The sequence below is a fragment of the Xiphophorus couchianus genome, chromosome 8 (genome assembly GCF_001444195.1).
Source record: "Xiphophorus couchianus chromosome 8, X_couchianus-1.0, whole genome shotgun sequence".
Classification (NCBI taxonomy): domain Eukaryota; kingdom Metazoa; phylum Chordata; class Actinopteri; order Cyprinodontiformes; family Poeciliidae; genus Xiphophorus; species Xiphophorus couchianus.
Window position 1 is genome coordinate 334,526 of NC_040235.1, and position 25,262 is coordinate 359,787.

A 25,262-nucleotide genomic window follows, 5' to 3' on the forward strand; every position below is an offset into this window, starting at 1 on the left:
CCTAGACATTTTTTTGAGTCATTTTTGCCTTATAAACCAACACTGAGGCAAAGACGGCCGGCAAGAAAATTCTGTAACTAGTCCTACGTCAGGTTATTAGCGGGAAATAAGTAATCAACGATAAAGCCCAAGAGGAAAAATGAGGGACAAAAAAGTTTGATTGGATGTAAGTGTGAATGCTGCGGGACAAAATGAGTGAGTAATTACTTAAATATTACCGGCTTGTGAAAATCTGTCGGTATCTAAAATAGTTTAAATGCCAATATGCAGTTAGCGCAATCTGTTTTCAGGCTGCCATAGAGCTACAGTTACAATCTACATGCATAAAATCCAGCATAACTACCTTCACTTATTGATCTGGAAATGATTAGATGTTTAGGATTGTTATTTTAATTTAACTGAGTTGTGAGTCGTTAGCACAGAGCCTGAGTCGTTAGGAGCCCTAAGTCGTTAGCACGGAGCTATCAGTAAGTATCGTTATGATAAAAACTGGGATGTTTACTACCAGTTACCTTCGCTGACAACTTAGATCATGATTATCTATTATTTTCCTCAAAATCTCTCTGACTGCAGCGTGTTTTCTTTTTTTATTTTTTTTTTATTTATATTTTTATTAAAAAAAAAAAGTACAATGTAAGGTACATAAAAATACGGTAACATGAGTTAAATTTGCTTTATCTTTTAACAACCCCACCCACCCACCCACATTCAACAGAAGAGAAAGAAAGAAAAAAAAAAAAAAGAAAAAAAAAAAATGACAGGGAGCATTACGTGTCGACAATACAATAATTTGTCATCATCAATTATATATATATATATATTCATACATACATATATATAGATACATACAAACATATACATACACATCTTAGGGCTCTATAGGCTTATGGAGGTGATTCTATGTTTTTAAGATTTCTAAAGTATTCCATCATAGGGTCCCACACCCTGTGAAATTGTCTTGTTGAGCCTCTAATAAAGTATTTAATTTTTTCTAATTTCAAGAGAGACATTAAATCAGTGAGCCAAACCGAGACTTTAGGTGGTTCAGAGGATTTCCAGAGTAAGACTATAAGTCTACGGGCTACTAAGGAGGCAAAGGCGAACGCATTCATTTGATCAGTAGATAGCATGTGCTCCTCAAGCAATACTCCAAAGATGGCCAATCCTGCAAACGGTTTGATTTTGGTATTATTCAATGTTTTACAGATGGATGACCAAAATTCGGTTAATTTTGGGCAATTCCAAAACATATAGGTCATATTTGCTGGGGCAGAATGGCACCGCTCACATCTGTCATCAATGTCCTTATAAATTCTTGAGAGTTTAGATTTGGTATAGTAAGTTCTATGGAGGATTTTTAACTGTATAAGGCTAAGCCGTGCACAGGACGATGTTCCATTGATTCTTTCCAGAGCACGTTCCCAGAAATGTTCAGAAATAACAGAACCAAGTTCTTCAGACCATGCAATTCTAAGCTCATCTAGTGTTGTTTCCTGAAGAGATGTTATTATATTTGAGATGTTTGCTATGTGCCTCCTGAGATACAAAGGGTTACGCAAAATCCTCTCAAGCCCCGAGTCTGCTGGAGATGCAGGAAATACTGGACTTTGACTTTGAATAAAATGACGGACCTGGAAATATCTAAAAAGATCAGTTTTTTGTAATTGAAATTTGGCCGAGAGGTCAGTGAAGTTGGCAAAAACACCGTCTATATAAAAATGGTCACAAGTTTTCAAACCATTCCTCCTCCATAAAGCGAAGGTGTGATCCATCCTGGCAGCCGGGAAAAGGTGATTATTACAAATAGGGCTATATAAAGAAAATTCTTTTAAATTAAAGTGTTGTCTGAATTGTATCCATATCCTAAGAGAGGAGGATACTACAGGATTATGGGTGAATTTAGAGGGTGAAAGTGGTAATCCAGTAGTAACCAAAGCAGAAAGAGAGGAAGAGGTGCAGGAGTTTGCTTCAATCCTACACCAATCCAGCTGCGGGCTTTGATAACAATATATAATTTTTTGGATATTAGATGCCCAGTAATAGTTTCTCATATTAGGTAAAGCCAGACCGCCTTTATCTCTGGGCCTTTCTAGAAACTCTCTGCGAACTCTAGCATTTTTATTTGCCCAGAGAAAAGAGGAAAACAATTTATTTAAAGACTGGAAAAAAGACTTAGGCAGAAATATTGGGAGACACTGAAACAAATACAAAAAGCGGGGTAATACATTCATTTTTATACTGTTAATTCTGCCCGGAAGAGATAAGTAGAGACCGGACCATCTCTGAAAATCAGCCTCCAATTTAAGCAAGAGAGGTTTGAAATTCTTTCCATAAAGATCAGAGAACGTACGGGTGATGTATATGCCTAAATATTTAAATCCGGACTTTGATATATGAAAGGGGAGCGCATTGTCTGGTAGCTGAAGGGCTAGGTAGTTAATTGGAAAGCATTCACTTTTAGAGAAGTTTAATTTGTAACCTGAAAAACTTCCAAAGTCATTAAGAATATTGACAATAGTAGGAATACATGACACTGGGTCAGAAATATACAAAAGTAAATCATCGGCATATAAAGAAATTTTATATTCAGTATCAAACCTACGAATACCGAAAAAATTAGGGGTTGTCCTTAATTTTATTGATAAAGGCTCAATAGCTAATGCAAATAAAAGTGGGCTTAGAGGGCAACCCTGGCGTGTGCCCCTTGAGAGAGAAAATAAATGGGAAGATATCTTATTTGTAAGAACAGATGCTTTGGGTGATGTATATAACAAGCGTATCCAGGTTATAAAATTTAAACCAAAGCCAAATTTTCCCAGTACAGTAAACAAATAATTAAATTCCACTCGGTCAAATGCTTTTTCCGCATCCAGAGAGGCAACTACTTCAGGAATCTCCCCAGACGCAGGGGAATAAATGATATTTAAAAGTTTGCGAATATTTGTAAAAGACTGACGACCCTTTATAAAACCAGTTTGTTCTGTTGAGACGATGTTGGGTACAACATTCTCTAGCCTTGATGCTAGCAGTTTTGCTAAAACTTTGACATCAACATTGAGCAAAGATATAGGTCGATATGAGCCGCAATCATTTGGGTCTTTGCCTGGCTTTAAAAGAAGTGAAATGGAAGCCTCTGTTAGGGTTTGTGGTAAATGGTTCTGATTAAAGGAATGATTAAACATTTCAAGTAGCAGGGGAGCAAGTTGAAGAGAAAATTTTTTATAAAACTCAACGGTATAACCGTCAGGTCCAGGTGATTTGCCATTCTGCATTTTATGAATGGAATCAATAATCTCTTGTAGCTTTATAGCTTCCTCAAGGCTGTCTTTGGCTTGCGTATCTACTTGTGGTATATCAATATTATCTAAAAAGCTAATCATTTTGGATTTGTCTTGCGGGGAACAAGATGTATATAGTCTGGAATAAAAATCCTTAAAGGTGTTGTTTATCTCTATTGGATCTACAGTGAAAGATTGTGGAGTATTACGTATCTGAGGTATTAGACGGGACGCTGATTTACATTTAAGCTGATAGGCCAAGAGACGGCCTGCCTTATCCCCATGTTCATAATATTGTCCTTTTAACCAAAGTTGGTGTTTTTCAGTTATTTCTGTTGACAATAGGTCATATTGGGTCATCAATGTTACCCTTTCTTTATATAACTCAGATGTTGGAGTGGTAGAATATTGTTGGTCAATTTGTTTTATTGATACTAAAAGATCGTTTGCTTTTTGCTTTCTTTCCTTACTCCGTGAGATAGAATAAGAAATTATCTTCCCTCTTATAACTACTTTAAGTGTTTCCCACAATATGGATGGGTATATGGAATCAGATCTGTTAAAATATATAAACTCATCTATTTCTTTACCAATAAATTCACAGAAATGACTGTCTGATAGTAAAGAAGTGTCTAATCTCCAAACTCTTGGTTGTGTGACATTTTGAGAGAACAAAATATCCAGGGAGACCGGCGCATGGTCGGATTCAACAATAGGATTGTATTCAATTCTCTTTGTAAAAGGGAGAAGTGTCTTGTCAATGAAGAAAAAATCAATACGACTGTATGTGTGGTGAACATGTGAAAAATAGGAGAATTCTTTTTTGTTAGGATTAAAGAACCTCCATGGGTCAACCCAACCTGCCTTATCAGCAAACTCACCGAGGGCAAGAGACATTTTAGAGTGAGTTAGGTTTCTAGGGCTAGAGCGGTCCATAGTTGGGTCCATGACCGTGTTGAAGTCCCCCGATAGAATAAGACTATGTCTATTTAAGTCTGGGAAAAGAGAAGTGAGTTTATGTATAAAGCCCACATCATCCCAGTTTGGGGCATAAATACTAGCTAGAATTACAGGAGAGTTAAACAGCGACCCAGCTACCATCACAAATCGTCCCTGGGGGTCAGAGATGACCCGAGATGGTGTAAATAATATTTTTTTGTGGATCAGGATGGCCGCCCCTCGTGCCTTATTATTAAAGTTAGAGTGAAAACTCTGTCCAATCCAATTCCTCTTAAGCCTGTTTTGGTCCGCTATTTTCAAATGAGTTTCCTGTAGAAATATTATTTCTGCATTCAGTCTCTTTAAGTGAGAAAAAATCTTTGCTCTCTTGTTAGGCCCATTCATCCCTCTCACATTCCAGGTAATGAAACGTGTTGGTGTTACACCTATATCTGCCCTAACACTATCAATGTTGTGCGACATGTGACATCTTCAAAAAGGAAAAGCAGGCTGAGCATCTCCACATATCTGCCAGCAATAAACAAAGTCAGCCCAAACAATACAAGACAGCAGAACAGGTCTCCGTCCAAAGAAAAGGAAAAACAAAAAAAAAACCCACCCTTCCTAAAAATAAATCTCCCTTTAACCCCAAACTGAACATATCCTATGCCTGTCCTCAAAACATGGGCAGACTGCAGGTTCTCTTCTAACTCCTGAACCTTCCGATACACACTCTTCTCTTAACTTGTGAAGAGCCTATGATCTTTTACCAGGGATGGCTTATATTAGTTGAAACCATTCCGGTATTAAAATTAAAGTAAAGGCATAACGTTAAACATACCGTTAATTTACATTCAATTATGTTAAGTATATAGGTAAAAGAGAAAGAAAAAGAAAACATCCAAAATTTTCAAAAACATTTAGGTTACCCAAAATAGACTTTGGCGAGAGTTCACATACGTGTCAGAGCGTCTTCCAAGCGGTAAGATGGTGTCCACACAACAGGTACACACGACCCGACCAGTCCATGTCAGTCCTCTTCCCCAACCACCAGCTGATTGCAGTAAGCTCTTGCTTCTTTCGGAGTGTTGAAGTCGAGGGATTTTCCCTTATGGAAGACTCGTAGGATAGCTGGGTAACGCAAGCGAAACTTGATCCCCTTCTCGTAGAGTGCTTGTTTAACGCCGTTAAATTCAGCACGTTTCCTCGACAGAGCAGCGCTGTAGTCGGGGTATATTCTCAGTGTAGCGCCCTGGTGCTTGTGTGCTGCCTTGCCCACTGCAGTAGCCGTTCCTTCTCCTGGTGTCTTTGGAAGCATACCACAAACGGGCGCGGAGGGCGGCTAGCGTCGCTGGGTTTTGCGCCCACCCTGTGTGCTCTCTCCAGCACCGGGGCTGAGTCGAAGAGTGCGTTGCTGCGGGTGAGCTCCATTAGCGCATTCGTCATAAAGTTAACAGTATTCCCCACACCTTCACTGCCTTCTGGAATGTTTATAATCCTCAAGTTATTGCGGCGTGACCTGTTTTCTAGATCCTCAATACGATCTAAGAGTGCAGCATTTTGGCCTTTTAGAGCTTCAACAGCAGATTCGGCAGCACATATCTTCTCAAAATTATCACCTGCGAGTGATTCTGAAGCGGTTAGGCGTTGTTGTATAGAGCCCACCGTTTCTGTCAGAGCACTCACCGAAGCTTGTAACGGCACCAGTGATTCTTGAATGAGGGTAGAGATGTCTTCTTTTAAACTTTCTCGTTGCTTGGCTAACTCTCGTACTAGTTGGGTCATAGTTATTCCATCGCTTTTGGAAGGGCTAGCGTCGGAGGCCATGGTGGCTGACTTGCTAGCAGTGGTATTCCGCGTGGTTATCGAGGAGGTTTGTTTTTGCTTGGAGGTAGCCATTAACCGGCCAAAGTCGTCCAACGCGGTAATGTGTACAAGATACAACAATTCTGTGGTAAAGGTATAAGGTTTGGTCTCATAAGTTAAAAGTTGAGTCAGAGCTCTTCACACTCGCTGCCTACTCCTTCATGACCCAAACCGGAAGTCCCTGCAGCGTGTTTTCTATGATAGATACTTGTCAATATTGTCGGAGTGCTGTACTTGGAACACTGATTGCTCAGTTGCTGACAAATGCCCTGGAATGATTGGGGGAGGACTGCTCTATGTCAGCATGGGGGCAGAGCCGGTGTCAAGTCAATTCCAAGGGCCCTTGACCGACGGGGCCAGCCCACAAAAAATTTTTTTATTTTTCTTATAGAAATATAAATAAATGGGGGCCCTGTCAATTACATAATCAATCATATAGTGTTTTTTAAAATAGTTTTATCAGTAAAAAAATTTATGTTACCTCCTCCCAGACCAAAAACCACACATCTATATTTTCACTGAACCCCCTGTATCTGCCTGAAATGGTTCATTCCTACTTAGCGCACTTGACGGTGTCCAGCAGCAGTCAGTGGAAGACAAGAGGAGTTACTGTGCTGCCTAGAAAAATAATAAAATCAGGTTTTCAAAAAGAGAGAGAGAGAAAAAGACAAGAGTGTCAATTTATAACCCAGTTTTTCTCCAAGAGCAGTGAGTAGACTGTGAGATTCTCAACCATTTACATATTTAGCTTAGCTACACACTACTGTTTGCCTCCATTTCACTAGCATTTAATAAATGAAGGAAATAATTTAACATCATATTCATAAATTTAACATGTCCCTGTGCCTCTTACCACACTTAACAACAGATGAGTCAGTCAGCAGCAGCTCTAACCCCGATATCAGCATAATCCCTCCCCCCTGTCCCAGTGTAAAAGGTGAGCATTGTCACTGTGTCCAGTGACAATGTAGTTAGCATCATTACAGGGAATTTTCTCATCTCTCTACTACTCTCTTTACAATTACACAACAAAAACTATGTATTTATTACTCACAGAAATTCAAACAATATTTATAAAATCTTCCATTAGCCTCTCTAGAAGTAAGTGAATGAGGTTGATTGACAGTGAAAAGCCAAGACTGTCCTCCTGGTTCTGATTGGTTGTTTTTGGTCAGAACGGTGCATTTCTGCTGCGAAAGGGGGGCCCAATTAAATTTTTTATCATGGAGCCCAAGATTCCTGGCAGCGCCCTTGCCTCAGACAGCCAAAAATATAAAGTTAGGTGCAAATTCTGGTATTTTTAAAAATTGTTACCAAAATACTTATACAAATAAGGAGTTAGGTTTGGAGGCTGGTTCTAGACCAAATTTACCACAGGGACCAGAATAGTCAGTGTTTTTTCATGGGGAACACTTAAAAAAGAATGAAGCAAAAAACAGACTAATATTTCATCATTTGATGTATTAAGTGAGCCAAAGAGCCATTTGCGTCTCCAGAGAAACATGTTGCAGACCCCTGAACTAGCAGATGGAAAATGCGATCCTATCTTGATGCAACAGCTAAAAGTGCAGTACCATAATTTTTAATTCATTGTTGAAGTGAAATTATGAAGATAAAAAAAAATCCTCCACTGAATATTAGCAAAAGACATTTCTTCTTTTCCTTTCAGCTTTTTCCCACATAGGGGTCGCCTCAGCGAGTCATCGGTCTCCATGTAACCCTTTCTTCCACATCTCTCACACCAACTACCTTCATGTCCTCTTTCACTCCATCCATAAATCTGCTCTTTGATCTTCCTCTTGGTCTCTTTCCTGGCAGGTCCATCCTCAGCATCCTTCTACCGATGTATTCACTGTCTGTACATGTCCAAACCATCTCAATCTGGCTTCCCAGACTCTATCCCCTACACATCTGACATGAGCTGTTCCTCTGATGTATTCATTTCAGATTTTATCCATCCTTGTCACTCCCAAAGAGAACCTCAACATCTCCATCTCTGCTACCTCCAGCTTTGCCTCCTGCCTCTTCGTCATTGCCACTGTCTCTAAACCAAACAGAATTGCTGGTCTCACTACGGTCTTGTACAGCTTTCCCTTCATTCTTGCTGATACTCATTTATCAAACATCACACCTGACACTTTTCTCCACCCGGTTCACCCTGCTTGGACACGTTTCTTCACTTCTTTTCCACACTCGCTGTTGTACTGTTGACCCTAAGTACTTAAAATCTTTCACTTTCTTTATTTCTGTTCCCTGTAACCTTCTGTCTCCACTTGGATCTCTCTCGTTCACACACATGTATTCTGTCTTGCTGCAGCTAACCTTCATTCCTCTCCTTTCCAGGGCAAGCCTCCGTCTCAAGATTTTCCTCCACCTGTTCTCTGCTCTCACCACAAATCACAATATCATCTGGAAACATCATAGTCCATGGAGATTTCTGTCCAACCTCATCTGTCAACCTGTCCATCCCCACAGCAAATAGGAAAGGACTCAGAGCCGATCCTTAGTGAAGTCCCACTTCCACCTTGAACTGCTCTGTCACTCCTACAGCACACCTCACCACAGTCTTACAGCTATAATACATGTCCTTCACCATTCTAACATATTTCTCTGTTACTCCAGACTTCATCATGCAGTACCACAGCCCCTCCCTTGGAATCCTATCATATACTTTCTCTAGGTCTACAAAAACACAATGCAGCTCCCTCTGACATTCTCTGTACTTTTCTGTCAACATCCACTATGCAAAGATTGCATCTGTAGCATATTTTCTTGGCATGAAACCATACTGCTGCTCACAGATGTCCACTTCTGACCTCAGTCTGACTTCAACAACTTTTTCCCATAACTTCATTGAATGACTCATCAACTTTATACCTCTGTAGTTTCCACAATTTTGGACATCTCCCTTGTTCTTGAAAATTGGCACCAGCACCCATCTCCTCCATTCCTCAGACATCCTCTCACTCTCTAGGATCTCATTGAACAACCTTGTCAAAAACTCTACTGCTGGCTCTCCTAGAAACTTCCATACCTCCACAGGTATGTCATCTGGACCAACTGCCTTTCCACTCTTCATCCTTTTCAATGCCTTCCTTACTTCATCCTTACTAATCTTTGCTACTTCCTAATCCACAGGAGCAGCTTCTTCTCTTTGTTCTCTCTCGTTTTCTTCATTCATCAACTTTTCAAAGTATTCCTTCCATCTTCATATCATACTTTTTGCATCTGTCAGTAAAGTTCTATCTTGGTCCTTAATCCTTTTAATCCCAAATTTTTTCCTGCAAAATAAATGCATGAATTTCAATCCATGGATCTCCCTAACACATGATATTTATGAATTACTACATTTTATGTTGGTTATGTTAGTGAAACAGCATAGTCTGAATTACACCAATTTGGCCTATTTATAGATATTAAAAAATAAGAAAAATCATGACATGCATAACCTATTATAACAAAAAATGGTTACAAGAGTGTTCAGAAATATTTGAGATGCATACAGATTCAGTGCCACATCCTGCAGATATCAGTTTCAATGTGCCGAGTGACCTTTGACCTCATTTATGACATACCTCATATATGACCAAGATGGCGGCGCGTGAACAGCGCGAGGCTCAGCGTCTCTCCAGAATCTGCTCTTTAGTGGTTTTTTATCTATTCATGACTGGACTTTTTTTTCGGAATTGCACAGCGTTGCTGCACTACAGTAAACACGATCTTCTGGACCTTTGGAGCTACAATTTTGACTCTATGATCGCCGATCTCCGACTCATCCCAGAGATCTCCAGAACACCGGAGGCTGCTCACTTCTCCCGGCTGGGTGGAAGGGTACGCAGGCCGCGACGAGAACATAAACAAAGGTGGGGTAAGCGTAGAGGGTGCGAGCTAGGCTAAAGCTAACACCACATCGGCTCCCTTTACCCAGCATTTTCTTCGCCAATGTCCGTTCTCTCGCTAATAAAATGGACAAGTTACGACTATCCATCACGAGTGACAGATGGATTATGGACTCAAATGTCATGTTTTTCACCGAAACATGGCTAAACAACAGCTGCCCAGACAATGCTATCCAGCTAAGTGGATGCCACACACACCGAGCCGACAGGACAGCAGATGACTCCGGCAAGACCAGAGGCGGAGGTCCACCAGGTTCCGAAACAGCTTTTTCCCACTTGCCATCAGACTGCTGAACTCTTAACTGGACTGCACTCAAAAACTGGTCTCCACTTCATACCTTGCACATATACATAGCTAAATAACTTCCATTTTACTGTCAGTCCTGCACTTTATATTTTATATTCATATTTATATTCATATTTTATACTGTATTTTATTTTATTCTGGAGTAGCCTCACAACATTGGAACCTCAAAACATTGTCCTGAGCCGTATGCAACGAAATTTCATTCTGTATACACCCTGTGCATGTAAAATGACAATAAAGCCAGTTTAAGTTGTGCATTTATATTAACAAAGCTTGGTGCACAGACTCTGCTACTACCGAGAGTCACTGCTCACAGAATGTGGAGTTTTTAATGGTCAAATGCAGACCTTATTACTTCCCAAGGGAATTCACCTCGATCATCCTCACTGCCGTGTACACCCCCCCGGATGTTAATGCCAAGCTAGCCATGAAAGAACTCTATGCGGCTATTAGCAAACACCAAACCAAATACCCCGAGGCTGCTTTTATTGTTGCAGGTGATTTCAATCACTCCAACTTGAAGACAGTTCTTCCCAGATTCCACCAACATGTCTCCTGCCACACCAGAGGAGACAAGACCCTGGACCATGTCCACTCCAATCTGGCTGTAGCCTACAATGTGACACCCCTCCCCAACATCGGACAATCAGACCATCTCTCCCTGTTCCTCACACCTCGGTACTTACCACTCATCCAACATGTGAAACCTACCGTGAGGACAGTAAAGGTGTGGCCAGAGGGCTCAGACGCTGTGCTCCAGGACCGGTTCAGGAATACAGATTGGACTATTTTCCACCATACAGACTTGGATCAGTACGCCTCATCTGTACTGAACCATATTTCCACCACCATAGAACGTGTCACCACCTGCAAATGCATTACCATGTACCCCAACCAGAAACCCTGGATGAACCGAGACGTTCGTCTCCTGCTGAAGGCCCGCAACATCGCCTTCAGGTCAGGGGATGCACAGACTTACAGTGCAGCCAGAGCTGAGCTGAAGAAGGGAATCAAGAAGGCCAAACACCACTACAAAAGGAAGGTGGAGGTTCGTTTTTCTAACACCAACCCCCGACGTATGTGGCAAGGCCTTCAGATTCTCACAGACTACAAGAACCCCAATACCACCCCCGCTTCTACTGATGTCTCCTTCCTCAACGAACTTAACAACTTCTATGCTTGTTTTGAGAGAGGGAATACCACAACTGCAACCAAAGCAGCTACCACCCCAGGCAAACAGCCATCGACTTTCCTCCCCACTGACGTAGGAGCGGCTCTGAGCAGGATTAAATCCCACAAGGCTGCAGGTCCTAATGGCATACCTGGACATGTCCTCAGAACGTGCTCTGGGGAGCTGGCAGGAGTGCTGACGGACATCTTCAACCTGTCCCTGGCCCTACCTGCTTCAAATCTACCTCCATCGTCCCAATCCCCAAGAATCCCAACCCAACCAGACTCAATGACTACTGCCCGTTAGCCCTTACCCCCATCATTACCAAGTGCTTGGAGCGGCTGGTCCTAGCACACCTCAGATCCTGTCTCCCCCCCCACACTAGACCCCCACCAATTTGCATACAGGCAGAACAGGAGCACAGAGGACGCAGTCTCTATAGCGCTGCACTCTGTCCTTTCTCACCTGGACAGTAAGAACACTTATGCCAGACTGCTGTTCTTAGATTTTAGTTCAGCATTCAACACTGTCATCCCATCACAACTCATTACCAAACTCACAGACCTCGGCATCAGTCCACTCGTGTAACTGGTTGCTCGACTTCCTGACCAGTCGACCTCAACATGTCCGGCTGGACAACCACTTCTCATCCACCATCATCATAAACACCGGAGTGCCACAAGGCTTTGTGATGAGTCCCTTCACCTACGACTGCAGACCTGTCCATGGCTCTAATGCCATCATCAAGTTCGCAGACGACACCACGGTGATCGGCCTCATCAGAGATAATGACGAGGCCGCTTACAGGGAGGAGGTAGACCATCTGGCTGAGTGGTGCGACAAAAACAACCTGCAGCTGAACACCGAGAAGACAAAGGAGCTTATCGTGGACTTCAGGAGGAACGCTGACCCATATCCACCCATCCACATTAAGGGGACAGTGGTGGAGCGTGTGGACACCTTTAAGTTCCTGGGAGTCCACATCTCCGAGGACCTGACTTGGACGACCAGCTGCTCCAAACTCATTAAGAAGGCGCATCAGCGCCTCTTCTTCATGAGGACCCTGAGGAAGAACCACCTGTCCTCAGAGATTCTCACGAACTTCTACCGCTGCACCATTGAGAGCATCCTCACCAACTGTATTACAGCTTGGTACGGGAACTGCTCTGTCTCCGACCGGCAGGCGCTGCAGAGGGTGGTGAAAACTGCCCAGTATATCGCCGGGGCACTGCTCCCTGCCATCAAGGACATCTACAGGAAGCAGTGTTTGAAAAGGGCCGGGAAAATCACAAAGGACTCCACTCACCCAGCACACACACTCTTTTCCCTCCTGCCCTCTGGGAGGCGCTACAGAAGCCTACGGACCAGAACCACCAGGCACCGGAACAGCTTCTTTCCCACAGCTGTCACGCTTTTGAACGTCTCCTGACATAAAACATAAACTATAAGGACTGTACTCCCCTATCCTCTCATACAACAATAACACATGGACTATCCTCACACACACACACATCACGGACTGTTTTCTTCACACACACATACAACCTGTAAATTTTATCTGCCATTATTTATCTATAATCCATTCCCTAACATTCTTGTATATTCTGTATAATCTATATAATCTGTGCATATAGCTCCCATATTTATATTTATACACAATATCTATATCTCTTGCTATAACCCCTTATAGTCCATACATACATAGTCTTGTACATCTGTAAATAAATATTTATATCTCGTAGAGCACTTCTGGATAGATGCAAACTACATCTCGTTGCTTGTACTTGTGACAGTGCAATGACAATAAAGTTGAATTCTATTCTATTTGGTCATGTCATCAATGAGACAAAGTCAGGTGAAAATATTAGTATGAACAAATCTGCATCGGGGAGGAAATTCTCCCTGTTCTACCAGACCAAGAACGACACCTTGGTTCTGTCCTAAACTAGATTCAGGTGTGGCGTTATCTTGTAGTCATCATTCAGTGCATAGGCCAAACTTTGTGGATAGGATCGACTTTTGAGTCGGTGGAATAGGGGAGGGGTTCAACTGTGGGAATGACAGTGATGTAGAAGACATTATTTTGAGGTTCCTTCAGGTCTAGAAGATCTAAAATATCTGATGGTTTTAAGCTGTGTGGGAACAGCAAGGTATATAGAATAAACAGCATACCTATGGACACATAGCTCAATTATGCTATGTATTATGCTAGCGACAACAATTGTTACAATTTGTTCTTCAGGAAATGAATGAGATGCCTGAAGCTCTTTTAGTCTGGTCTTTCTCTAATCTAGGTCAGGTTTTGCAAAGTTACCAAGAAGATATGCTTAAATGCATCAGGATATTACATGCATTTTATTATCTATAATTTCTGCCTTTTCTTTGTACCTCACATCTCCGCTATTAACTCCACCACTGTTTGTAATACAGGGCCAGACTGCAAAAGACACAAAACTATGCACTACTTACCCACAAGCTACAGTTTGTTCTTCACAAGCTGGAGCCTGTTCATCACTCAGTTACTGAATCTTAAAAATTAGAAATATCAATACTCTTTTTCTTTTTCTTGTGCTAATGTTGAAATTCACATAATTCACCTTTGGCCTTCCCACAAAGCTTGGAATTTGTAACTTCTACCAAATGAGTCCCCTCTTTTAGTGCTTGACAATAACACATTGACATGCAAATGTAAATAAACTTTGATACTGAATAGTTCAAATATGAAAACCACTAGAGTTTGGTTTCAGTTATGTTCATGCTGTGCATAGTGTATCAGTTCATGTTTTTACATTATGTTTGTGGTTGAATGTTATTTCTGTTTTCTCAATAATTCTTGTTCTTACCAAATTCTACTACATTCTGCCAAATGCTATCAGTTTTTGAACTTCACTCACAGATGGTACGCCTGCTGTCTTTCCTCAACTCCCCTTATTCTGAGGGAAGTATGTTTAGAGTCCTTCGTATTTACCTTATCTCCAAATCTGGGGTCCTGCCAAATATTTTTCTTCTTTGACATTCTTTTTAAACTGTGACAGAAAATCTGACGACAACCTGTTATTTTGACATATTACACACACCTAACCATTTGGTGCAGATAGTTTCAACTCTACACAGAGAACATGGCAAAGGTCAATAAATCTATCAATAGAACACTTTACGTCGGCGTATAAACTCTGATCTGGACGCTATCTGAATTGATGGCAGTTCCTTGAAGAGTTATGGATAAGAGACTTTGGAGTCATCTAGCAAAGATGAACCACTTATGTGGGATTATCCTCTCACTAAGGGTTTTTTCCCCAGGATCAGATAACATTCAGAGTCTTGCCAACTTTGATCTCTTCAGTTGGTGAAATGTTACCTAATTTCAATATTGTCACTGCACAGAAAAAGTTACATGTATTTAGCTTGATCTGATAATCAAGCTGAATACCTGTTGATGTTTTGTAAATGTTACCTTAGTTCTCTAGTATCTATTTCCATCATCATCTGTTGCAAGTAGTAGCACTCAGTCGTCATATCTTTTAAAACTTACTCCCCCACTTAATGTTGTTTATACAGTTTCCTTCCACATTAATTCCAACTACAGGGTTTAAGTTTTATACTTAATTTGAAGAAGTTCTGCAAAGGGCCAGTTGGTTATTCATTTCAATGCGTTAAATGTACTGTAGCTAGGCATTTCTTTAAGAAATATTCATAATTTCTTAAGTTATCTTTTTGTTCCTCTTGACATTTGGCAGCAAATTAGAGATGTTAATGGACAGCCAGCATACATATTGGAGGAAGGCCTAAATCCTGCTTATTTTTATCTTCTCTGCAGCTTGTGACAGTGACCACTGGGGCCCCCACTGCAGCAATAGATGTCAATGTAAGAATGGAGCACTATGTAACCCTATCACTGGATCCTGTATCTGCACTCCTGGATACAGAGGCTGGCGATGTGAGGTCCAATGTGAAACTGGCTCTTATGGAAATGGGTGTCAATGGACATGTCAGTGCCAGAATGGGGCCATCTGTCATCATGTGACTGGAGAATGCAATTGTTCACCAGGATACACAGGAACTTTGTAAGTAAGATGAAATGGAAAAAATGCCAGAAACATATATATTTTTTGCTTTTATCCACAGTACACAGAACAAAAATAAACCTGAGTGAAGTTGGCCCTCCCACCTTCTTCAAATCAGACAAAATTGGTGTCAAACGTTTGTGCTACGTTTGTGCAAAACGTTTGACACCAATTTTGTCTGATTTCATAAAAGGGGGAGAGGGGCTGGATGACCTTTTGACCTTTAACCTTTAATTAATATCTTCAAAGCCAAAGCAGTACAAACAACAATTTTTGCTTCACAAACCAGCACAAACGTAGTCGAGTTAATTGACACCCATTTCGTCTGATTTGATGAAGGTGGGGGGGCTGGTTGACGTTTGATGACCTCTAGAAACATTTCTTTATATTTTTAAAATGATAGCGGCACAAGCGAAAATTTTTGCTGCACAAACGTTTGACACCAATTTGTGAAGTATTTTGTTCTACGATCAAAGGACATGCTATGTGCCAAAACTTTTGTATAGGTGAACAAACAGAGCTCAAACACTGTAGATCATCAGATTCTCTTATATAGATTAAAACATTGTGTTGGCCTGAGAGGTCCAGTATTTGAATGGTTTAAATCATATGTAGAAAACAGAACTTTCTCAGTTCATCTTTACCAATGCTGTTCTGGGGCCAAACCTTTAAAGTACGGTGTTCCCCAAAGCTCAATTTTAGGTCCCATTTTGTTTATATTTATTGCCTCTTGGTCAGATTTTCCATAAATTTAACATTTCTTTTCATTGCTTTGCGGATGACATCCAGATTTATATGCCCCGTAAACTGCAAAATGGTAAAAATGAATCTCTTCAGCTATTGATAGATTGTTTAGCTGAAGTTAAATCTTGGATGGAACAAAACTTTCTTCATCCCAATCAAAGTAAAACTCAAGTTATATTATTTGGTCAAAGTCTTCACACTACAAATTCAGATCTGATTCTTGGTTCTTTAGCTCGGGTTTTGTCAGACCTCTGCTAAGAATCTTGGTTTTACTTTTGATAGCTGTTTAAAGCTAGATAAACAAGTTAGCTCTGTCGTTAAATCAAATGTTTTTCACCTGCGGATTTTAGAAAAAGTTAAATCTTATTTTTGTTTTAAGGACTTTGAAAGACTTATTCATGCCTTCATTACATCTCGTTTGGATTACAGTGAACCCTTGCTATAACACGGTTCACCTTTCACGGCCTCGCTGCTTTGCGGATTTTTTTGTGCAGTTTTTTTCACAGTGCATTGTATTCTGCGTACTGATTGGCTAAATAGTCTCCACGCTTCTTCTCTACCTGTGTGCCAATAATGTTACGGTATGTAAATATACGTAATACAGCTTGGCAAATTTTGGTAAATGTTTTTGCCCAGAAGAAAAAAAGAGCGACAACAACTACCGATAACTATGTTCTTTCTGAAAAAACACACCTGCACCACAGACTTCAGAAGAAAAGGACACTAAAGAGTGGAGTGAGGCCACAGCATCAGTCAGAGGCACAGTGAAATACCTGAGTCACAATTAGTCCTAGTGTACTTTGTATTGATGATTAAAATGATTATTTTACTGTAGTTATTTGTAAGAAAGCGTTCCATTTGTTTAAAAAATGCTTGGGCCTGAAAACAGGTTTTGTTCTTTGGTTTCAATGTAGAGCATTTAATTATGCTGTATAATAATTGTAAAAAATTAAGGTAACTACTTCACGGATTTCGCCTATCACAGGTTCTTTTCGGAACGCAACCCCCGCGAAAAACGAGGGTTCACTGTATTACAATTCATTATATAGAGGCCTGGATAAATCACAGATGCAGCGACTTCAAATGATCCAGAATGCAGCAACAAGGCTTCTTACAGGAACCAGGAAGCATGACCATATAAGGCCCATACTCACCTCTTTACACTGGCTGCCCGTTTTTTATCGAATAGATTTTAAGATTCTTTTATTAACATATAAAGTTTTAAATGGGTTAGCTCCACCGTATCTTTGGGACCTTTTAAATTTTCAGTCTGTGTCCAGAACCCTACGATCAAATAATCAGCTTTTATTGACAGTTCCTCGGACCCGACTTAAGAGGAACGAAGATCAGGCTTTTTCTGTTGTTGCTCCTATTCTATTGAACAATTTACCTTTCCAAATTAGATCTGCCCAAGCCTGGATCATTTTAAATCGCTTCTCAAAACTAATTTTTATCCTTTGGCATTTATTTGAAGTAGTGTTTTGATACTCTGTTTTTATCAATTTGTGTTATTGTCGTTCTTGTTCAGCACTTTGGTGTAGTTTTACACCTGTTTTTAAAGTGCTGTATAAATAAATTTGACATTGACATTGACATAATGCTGAGTGGAAAGCTACAGAAATAGCATCCCCTGTGTACCGTATTTTCCGCACGATAAGGCGCACCGCATTCTAAGGCGCATAGAATAGACGCTACAGTAGAGGCTGGGGTTACGTTATGCATCCATTAGATGGAGCTGCGCTAAAGGGAATATCAACAAAATAGTCAGATAGGTCAGTCAAACTTTATTAATAGATTACAAACCAGCGTTCTGAAAACTCCGTTCATTCCCAAAATGAATAAACAGCTGTTTTATTATTTTCCCTGAGGTAAAGTAAGTGACGTGGTATTTTCATGACACAGTTTATCTTTACCAACAGCAAGGTATAACATATACCTTGGAACTTTTCCTCGATTCAATAAACACGTAAAAAACAGTCTGATACTGTTACAGTAAATCAAACGTTAGTGCAATCACAATATATATATATCCACTTCCGCACCATTGATTCGTTCATGTTAAATTCTCTCGCTGCTGCTCTATTCTCGTGTTCTACTGCATGACTGATCGCCTTGAGCTTATACTCTGTGTCGTAAGCGTGTTTCTTAATAGGAGCCATTTTGGGGTCTTTACACAAAACCCAGCATGCACCGCGCGCTTCTTCGTCTACGGGGGAAAATGAAGTCAGTGGCTGCTTACCGTAGTTGCCAGACGTGTTGTGGCTTAATATTGGTCATATGGACCAATATTGAGCCACAACAGGTCTGGCGCACCGGATTATAAGGCGCACTCTCGGCTTTTGAGAAAATTTAAGGTTTTTAGGTGCGCCTTATAGTGCGGAAAATACGGCATCTGTTTGCATGATATTGGTGAGTGGGAGTTGTATTGTGATATTCCTGTAAATCTGATGCATAAGTGACACCTGCAAACCATAGTGGTTGAGAGTGAGAGTGATTTCATCTTTATTGTATATTTTAATAGAATATTTTTTGTGTATACAGTGAACCCTCGCTATATCGCTGTTCACCTTTCACGGTCTCGCTGCTACACGGATTTGCATCGTGCATTGTGTTCTGCATTCTGATTGGCTAAACAGTCTCTTCGCTTCTTCTCTACCTGTGTGTCAATAACGTTGCGGTTTAATATGTATACGTACGTAAAACAGCTTGCCAAATTTAAGTTTGCAAATTCTCTTGCAAGAATCTTTTTGCCCAGAAGAAAAAAGAGCGACAACACCTACAGATAACTATGTTCTTCTCTCGAAAAAGCACACCTGCACCGCGGGCTTTAGAAGAAAAAACGCTACAGAGTCAGGATGCAGTGGCTCAGTCAGAAGAGCAGTGAAATACACGTGTCACTATTTGTCCTACTGTACTTTGTATATTTTTTTTCATAATCATTTTTCATTTTCTCCCGTTCTAATCCAATGACTCGGGTCGCGGTGGGGCGGTGCTGATCTCCACAATTTGAAGCCTTCAGTTCGTATTGATAATTAAAATTATTATTTTACAGTTCAGTAGTTATTTGTAAAAAAAACAAAAACAAACATTTATTTGTTAAACAAATACTTGGGCCTGTAAAAAGGTTTTGTTCTTTGGTTTCAATGTATTATGGAGTATTTCATTGTATAATAATTGTAAAAAAAGTAAAGGTTACTACTTCACGGATTTCGCCTATCACGGGTTCTTTTTGGAATGTAACCCCCCTGAAAAACAAGGGTTCACTGTATTATGTATTTCAAATATTTGATGTAATTAGTGGGAGAAGGAGATGTTCTCCCACCTCTCTCTCCCACTAGACAGGTGAGACAGGGGGTAAAGCACAACCCACCTATTGGGACCGTAGTCCTTGACGCAGCTGTTACAGGTTCGAGTCCGGGCCAGATGACTTCCCCTTTTCTTATTAAACACTGTCTTGTCTGGCCACTCTCAAATAAAGGCCAATAGAGCCAGTAAACCCTTTATAAAGAAGAAGTGAGAAAAATGAATGACAAGGACTCATTCAAGAAATTTTTTATCTGAATCCCTGGTTGCATATTTTAAATTCGAATCGGTCTGTTAAATTGGTAAATGACCATGTATTACCATGGCTTCAGATTTGGATTTGTTGATTTGGTAACCTGAAAATTTACCATATTTCTCTATAGTCCCTATAGCGAGGGAACAGATATCACCAGATCACTTATATAAGTCAAAATATCATCAGCAAAAAGTGAAATCTTGTGTTCCATAGTATTTTTGTCTCTAATGTCTTTAATATCCTTGTTCATTCTAATCGCTACTGCCAGAGATTTGATGCTTATGTTTCTTCTTTGCCATGGCAGCGCACTGAGATGCAGGGGGTCGGCACTTTTCCTGTATTTTGGTGGTATTAAATTGGATCGTTTCACTTTATGTTGGGCAAACCACCTCTTGCCTAAACATGAACCACCGCTACAGTAAACATGTTCTTCTGAAGATCAGTTTTTCCTGTGAACGGAGTGTTACAGCTGATTTTTTACACTCTTATAACATCCCAGAGAACATTGCAAGGACTCCTGGTTCTCCGCGGAGATTCCAGATTTAAAGCGGCAAGCTAATAGGCTGCACAACACGGCATTTTGATGGAAACTGCAGACTCTGGTAAGAGCAGAGGGGGCGGAGTCTGTGCATATCAACAACACCTGGTGTACAGACACTGTGACTGTGGACAGCCAGTGCTCCCCTGACTTGGAGTATATAACTCTGAAATGCAGACCCTTCTACCTACCTAGTGAGTTCACTAGAATAATGATCACGGTTGTTTACATGCCACCCTCTGCTAATAAAAATTCGGCTTTGAGAATGCTCAGAGCAGCTCTGTTGTTAATAATCAACATAGCCGATATCCAGATGCAATTTTCATTATTACCAAATATTTTAATCATGCAGTGCTCCCCAAACTTCATCAACGTCAGTTTCCATCTGGTAGGACTCAATACGTTGGATAAGATCTACGCTAACATCAAACTGGGTTATAGAGCCAAACAGTTAACACAACTGACGCAGTCTGACCACATGTCACTGTTTTGATTCCTGCATATATCAAAAACATTTTCGTTTCAAAATTAGAGGGGGATAGTCATGGTCCAAACTCGCTTGCTGCTCCAGGTAAAACCTTTTTTATGCCATGCCTTGCGAAGGAGGAATTCTTTGGTTTTAAAACGGAGGAATTTCACAATAATAGATCGCGGTGGGGCTTCGCTTGGGAGTGGAGGGCCTAGAGAGCGGTCCGCTCGTTCAATGTGTATGTTGAGCTCATCTTGGGACAGCGATAAGCCATCACGGAGTAACTTCTCCACAAAGTCACCCATTCATGCCGAGTCACGTTCTGAGGCCTCGTATAAGTCATAAATGCGTGTGCTCTCTTTTCGTGTATTGCTCTCTAGGTCCATTAGTTTATCCTCCAGCTTTATCTGTAGCTTTATTGTTTCAGTGTCTATGTCCTCCGTGGTTAAAATCCTCTCCTCCGCTTTTTCAATCTGACCCTCCGCCTCGTCTAGTCTGGCTCATCTTTTGAATTTCTTCTTTGATTTCTCCCCAATGCGCATTATTTTCCTGCCGGAAGCCTCTTAATTCCTGCAACACTGTCTATCATTCAGCCATATTACCACTGTTGGTTGCTCAGCTTAAGTCAAAAGGTGCAGCCGTACTTCTTCAAAGCAGAGGTCCAGATGAATAGCGGTTAACATTAGCCGAAATGCTAGCAATATTTTCTCGGCTTTAAACGTCCACTTAGTTATCTTTGGGTTAACTAAAACAACAAAGATAATGGCTAACAATAAAGTTAACAGCAAAGACTCTGCTAAGTCACGACTACTGTATGGACACCGATGCCAAAGGGACTAAAAATGCTAAAATGATTGTAAAAAGAAAAACGAAAAGATGGAAAATGAGATTGCACAACCACAAACGCCGAGCTGACAAAGAAGGTCCAAGATTTTGAAAGAAAAGCGGCAGAATCAGAGAAGATGTAATATATAAAATAGAAGATGCAATCTGCGCATTAATGGATTAAAAGAGTAAAAAGAGGAAGACACAAGAGAGAAAGTCGCGTATCTCATTAAGCAGATTATGCCACATTGGAAAGAGAAGATGGACATCATTCTTGACACTGTACACCGTCTTGGCCCGAACAACACCAACCTCCCACGACAGATTATTGTACAGTTTAAAAGTCGGATCTTCAGGGATGAACTCTGGCGATCCACTAAACATCCGTTTCTCTGAGGACCTCACCAAAGAAGACCGACTGGCTTTGCAGCCCGAAGTAAAGTGTTACGTCCACCAGGCTCGTTTGGTGGGGTAACATTAAAGGAGACCCCACAAGGATTTTCTGATTAAATGAAAATTGAATTTATTAAATTATACTAAAGAAATAAAACCTGAAAAGGGAATTACCTGAAATGAGAAACCAAAATAAATTAATGCAAAACCCATAACCAACCAGAAATAAGCAAATGCAAAACAAACAAAACTCAACCATAAGATACAAACCAAACCAAATGGGGTTCTGAGGAGGGAGAGGGGAAAAACCTATTGTCTGTTGCAGCATGGCAGCTTTTAAAGGAGCAGAGCACCAATCAGGAAAAAACATAACACCTGCAGAAGGCCTGTCTCCAGAACCCTACAAGGAAAAAGGGCAGAGACCCACAGTAGTCGTAACAAAAGCAAGCATTTCATTCTCAGGTAAAACCCATTCAAATACTGTTCAGCCTTTTATTATATTTCATTACATTCATTTTTTATGTTTAACTTGAAAAGTGAACTTCCTCTAATTTGTGTTAATGCAAGGGGCCTAAGAGATTTGACTAAAAGGAAAATTTTATTTTTATTTTGTAAAGGGAACAATGCAAATATAATATTCTTACAGAAAACTCATTCAAAACATGAAGATTTGGTCTAAACAATGGGGAGATGAAGCTTATTTTTGTCATGGTTCTTCAAGATCAGCAGGGGTCGCTATTCTTCTAAAAAACTTCCAGGGTCAAATAAGTTCAAGTAAAATGGATAAAAATGGTCACTGGTTATTCCTCACTGTCTGTTCGGATAACTTAATACTTATTTTGTTAAATATATATGGTTATAATAATCTAAACGAGAACAAATTATTGCTAGAAGAAATAACCCTAAATTTAGATCACCTAAAATCATTTTACTCAACAAACAATGTTGTAATTGGTGGGGATGTTCAAGATGAATTTTATGATAAATGGCCTTCTAAACATAACTCATGTTACCCAAACAAAATATTTAACAATTTTTGCAATGAACAAAACCTAGTTGACGTGTGGCATCATCTTAATCCCAATTGTATAAAATTTTCATGGTTTGGTTCAAATAGCAAAGCAAGACTTGATCACTGGCTTATGACAAATGAATTATTGACCAATGAAATCAACTCAGATATTTCTGCTGCACCGTTGACTGACCATAGCCTTATTTCCTTATAAATGAAACCTCAAAACTGGAAATCAGGCGCAAGTAAATATTGGAAATTAAACTACAGTCTTCATAAAAATGACACCTACTGCCAAAAAATAAAAGAATTAATCTAAAATATAAAGAACTCTGAAGATTTAAATAACCCTGTTCAAAAATGGGAATTCCTAAAGTACAAGATCAGACAATTTCCTATCTCATTCAGTAAACAAATTAAAAAAGAACTCCAAAGAAAAGATACTAGATATTGTACAATAACTAAATATATATTGCAATAAACTCAAACCCTCAATTGAAGACAAACAAAAAATACCAATCCTCCAACCTAAAGGGGCTTTTATTAGATCAAGAGCGAGCTGGATCGGGAAAGGAGAAAAAAACACGGCCTACTTTTGTATTCTGGAAAGAAAAGACAACAAAATTCTATCAAATCTTTAATAATAAATAATGTAGAAACCAAAAATGAAAAAATTAATATCAACAGAGGTTTTTAAATTCTATAACAACTTGTATACCTCCAAATTCTCAGAACAAAAATCTTGCACCTTTTTTAAACAAATTGAAACATTTATCCCTAAAATAGAGGATAATTACAAAAAAACTTATGACAACAATATTACAATAGATGAACTTGATAAGGCTATTAATCTCTTATCATTAAACAGAGCACCGGGTCCAAATGGACTGACTGGAAACTTTTATAAACACTTTTGGTGAGACATAAAAATATTACTGCATCAAGTTTTTACAGAAATTTTTAAAAATTATTCTATGCCTACTACAATGAAACAAGGAATTATTATATGTATCCCCAAACCAGACAAGGACCCAAGATTTATTGAGAATAAAAGACCTATTACACTCAGAAATTCAGATTATAAATTACTAACATATATATTTACCATGTGTCTCCAATCTCAAACATTATTGCAGAATCGCAGTCTGGCTTCTTAAAAGGGAGGTCAATCCACAACAATATTAGACTGGTAAAGGACCTGATTGAATAAACTGACATGATCAAAGATGATGGCTTTATTCTTTTCCTTGACTTTTATAAAGCTTTTGACTCGGTGGAACACCAAGTCTTATTCTCAGTTCTTGAACATTTAAGTTTTGGATCAAACTTTATTAACTTAATTAGAGGTCTATATCAACACATTAATAGTTGCGTAATACTATCTAAGGGCACCACGGCTAGATTTAACATTGATGTTGGAATTCCCCATATCTCTTTAATTTAGTTGTAGAAATGTTAGCAATCTATCTTAAAAACTGTGCAGACATTGAGAAATTTGACGTTTTCGGTACAGAATTAGTCATTAGCCAGTTAGCAGATGACACCACCATTTTCTTAAAAAATCACAAGCAACTTCCAATTGTAATTGATAAAATTTATCTTTTTTCAGAGGCTTCAGGACTAATGCTAAATTTTAAAAAAACGTGAGCTTATAGCCATTCATGACACTTCCCTAAAAGAAATATCTAGCATTCCAATAAAACTGAAATTAAATACTTGGGAACTGTTATAACCGAAAACCAAGAATCAAAACTTAACTATTGAAAACAAGATTAAATAAAGAATGTAAATCCAAACTTAACTCATGGCTCCAAGAGACCTTTCTATTTTAGGACGAATTTACTTATCAAAAATGGAAAGTTTGTCGAGATTAATTTATTCAACCTGTAGCACTGCTATCCCAAATAGTTTAACTAAGACTATTAACCAAATGAACATGAACTTTATTTGGAGAAACAGCTCACACTACCTACGGAAAAGTCATATGGTCAAAGAAAGCAAAGATGGCGGTCTGAAAGTAATTGACTTTGAATGTCTTAACGGAACCCTTAAAATTAATTGGTTGAAATCCTGGATTAAAAATTCTCAGTTATTTGGTTTTGTGTCCCTAATTATATATTTAACAAAATAGGTGGTCTAAAACTTGTACTTCTAGCTGATTTCAATATATATAAATTGCCCATTTAACTATCAGAGTG

The 25,262-nt window shown here is 39.6% G+C and overlaps 1 protein-coding gene across 3 annotated transcripts in view; it reads left to right on the forward strand.

Annotated features, from left to right (window-relative positions):
- Nucleotides 1–25,262, forward strand: part of LOC114149953 (multiple epidermal growth factor-like domains protein 10) — a 102,535-nt gene that overhangs the window by 46,029 nt on the left and 31,244 nt on the right. For all 3 annotated transcript variants that reach the window (XM_028026075.1, XM_028026077.1, XM_028026076.1), the window contains exon 6: nucleotides 15,278–15,524. In XM_028026075.1, the coding sequence (XP_027881876.1) occupies nucleotides 15,278–15,524 (247 nt within the window). The remainder of the gene's footprint in view (nucleotides 1–15,277; nucleotides 15,525–25,262) is intronic.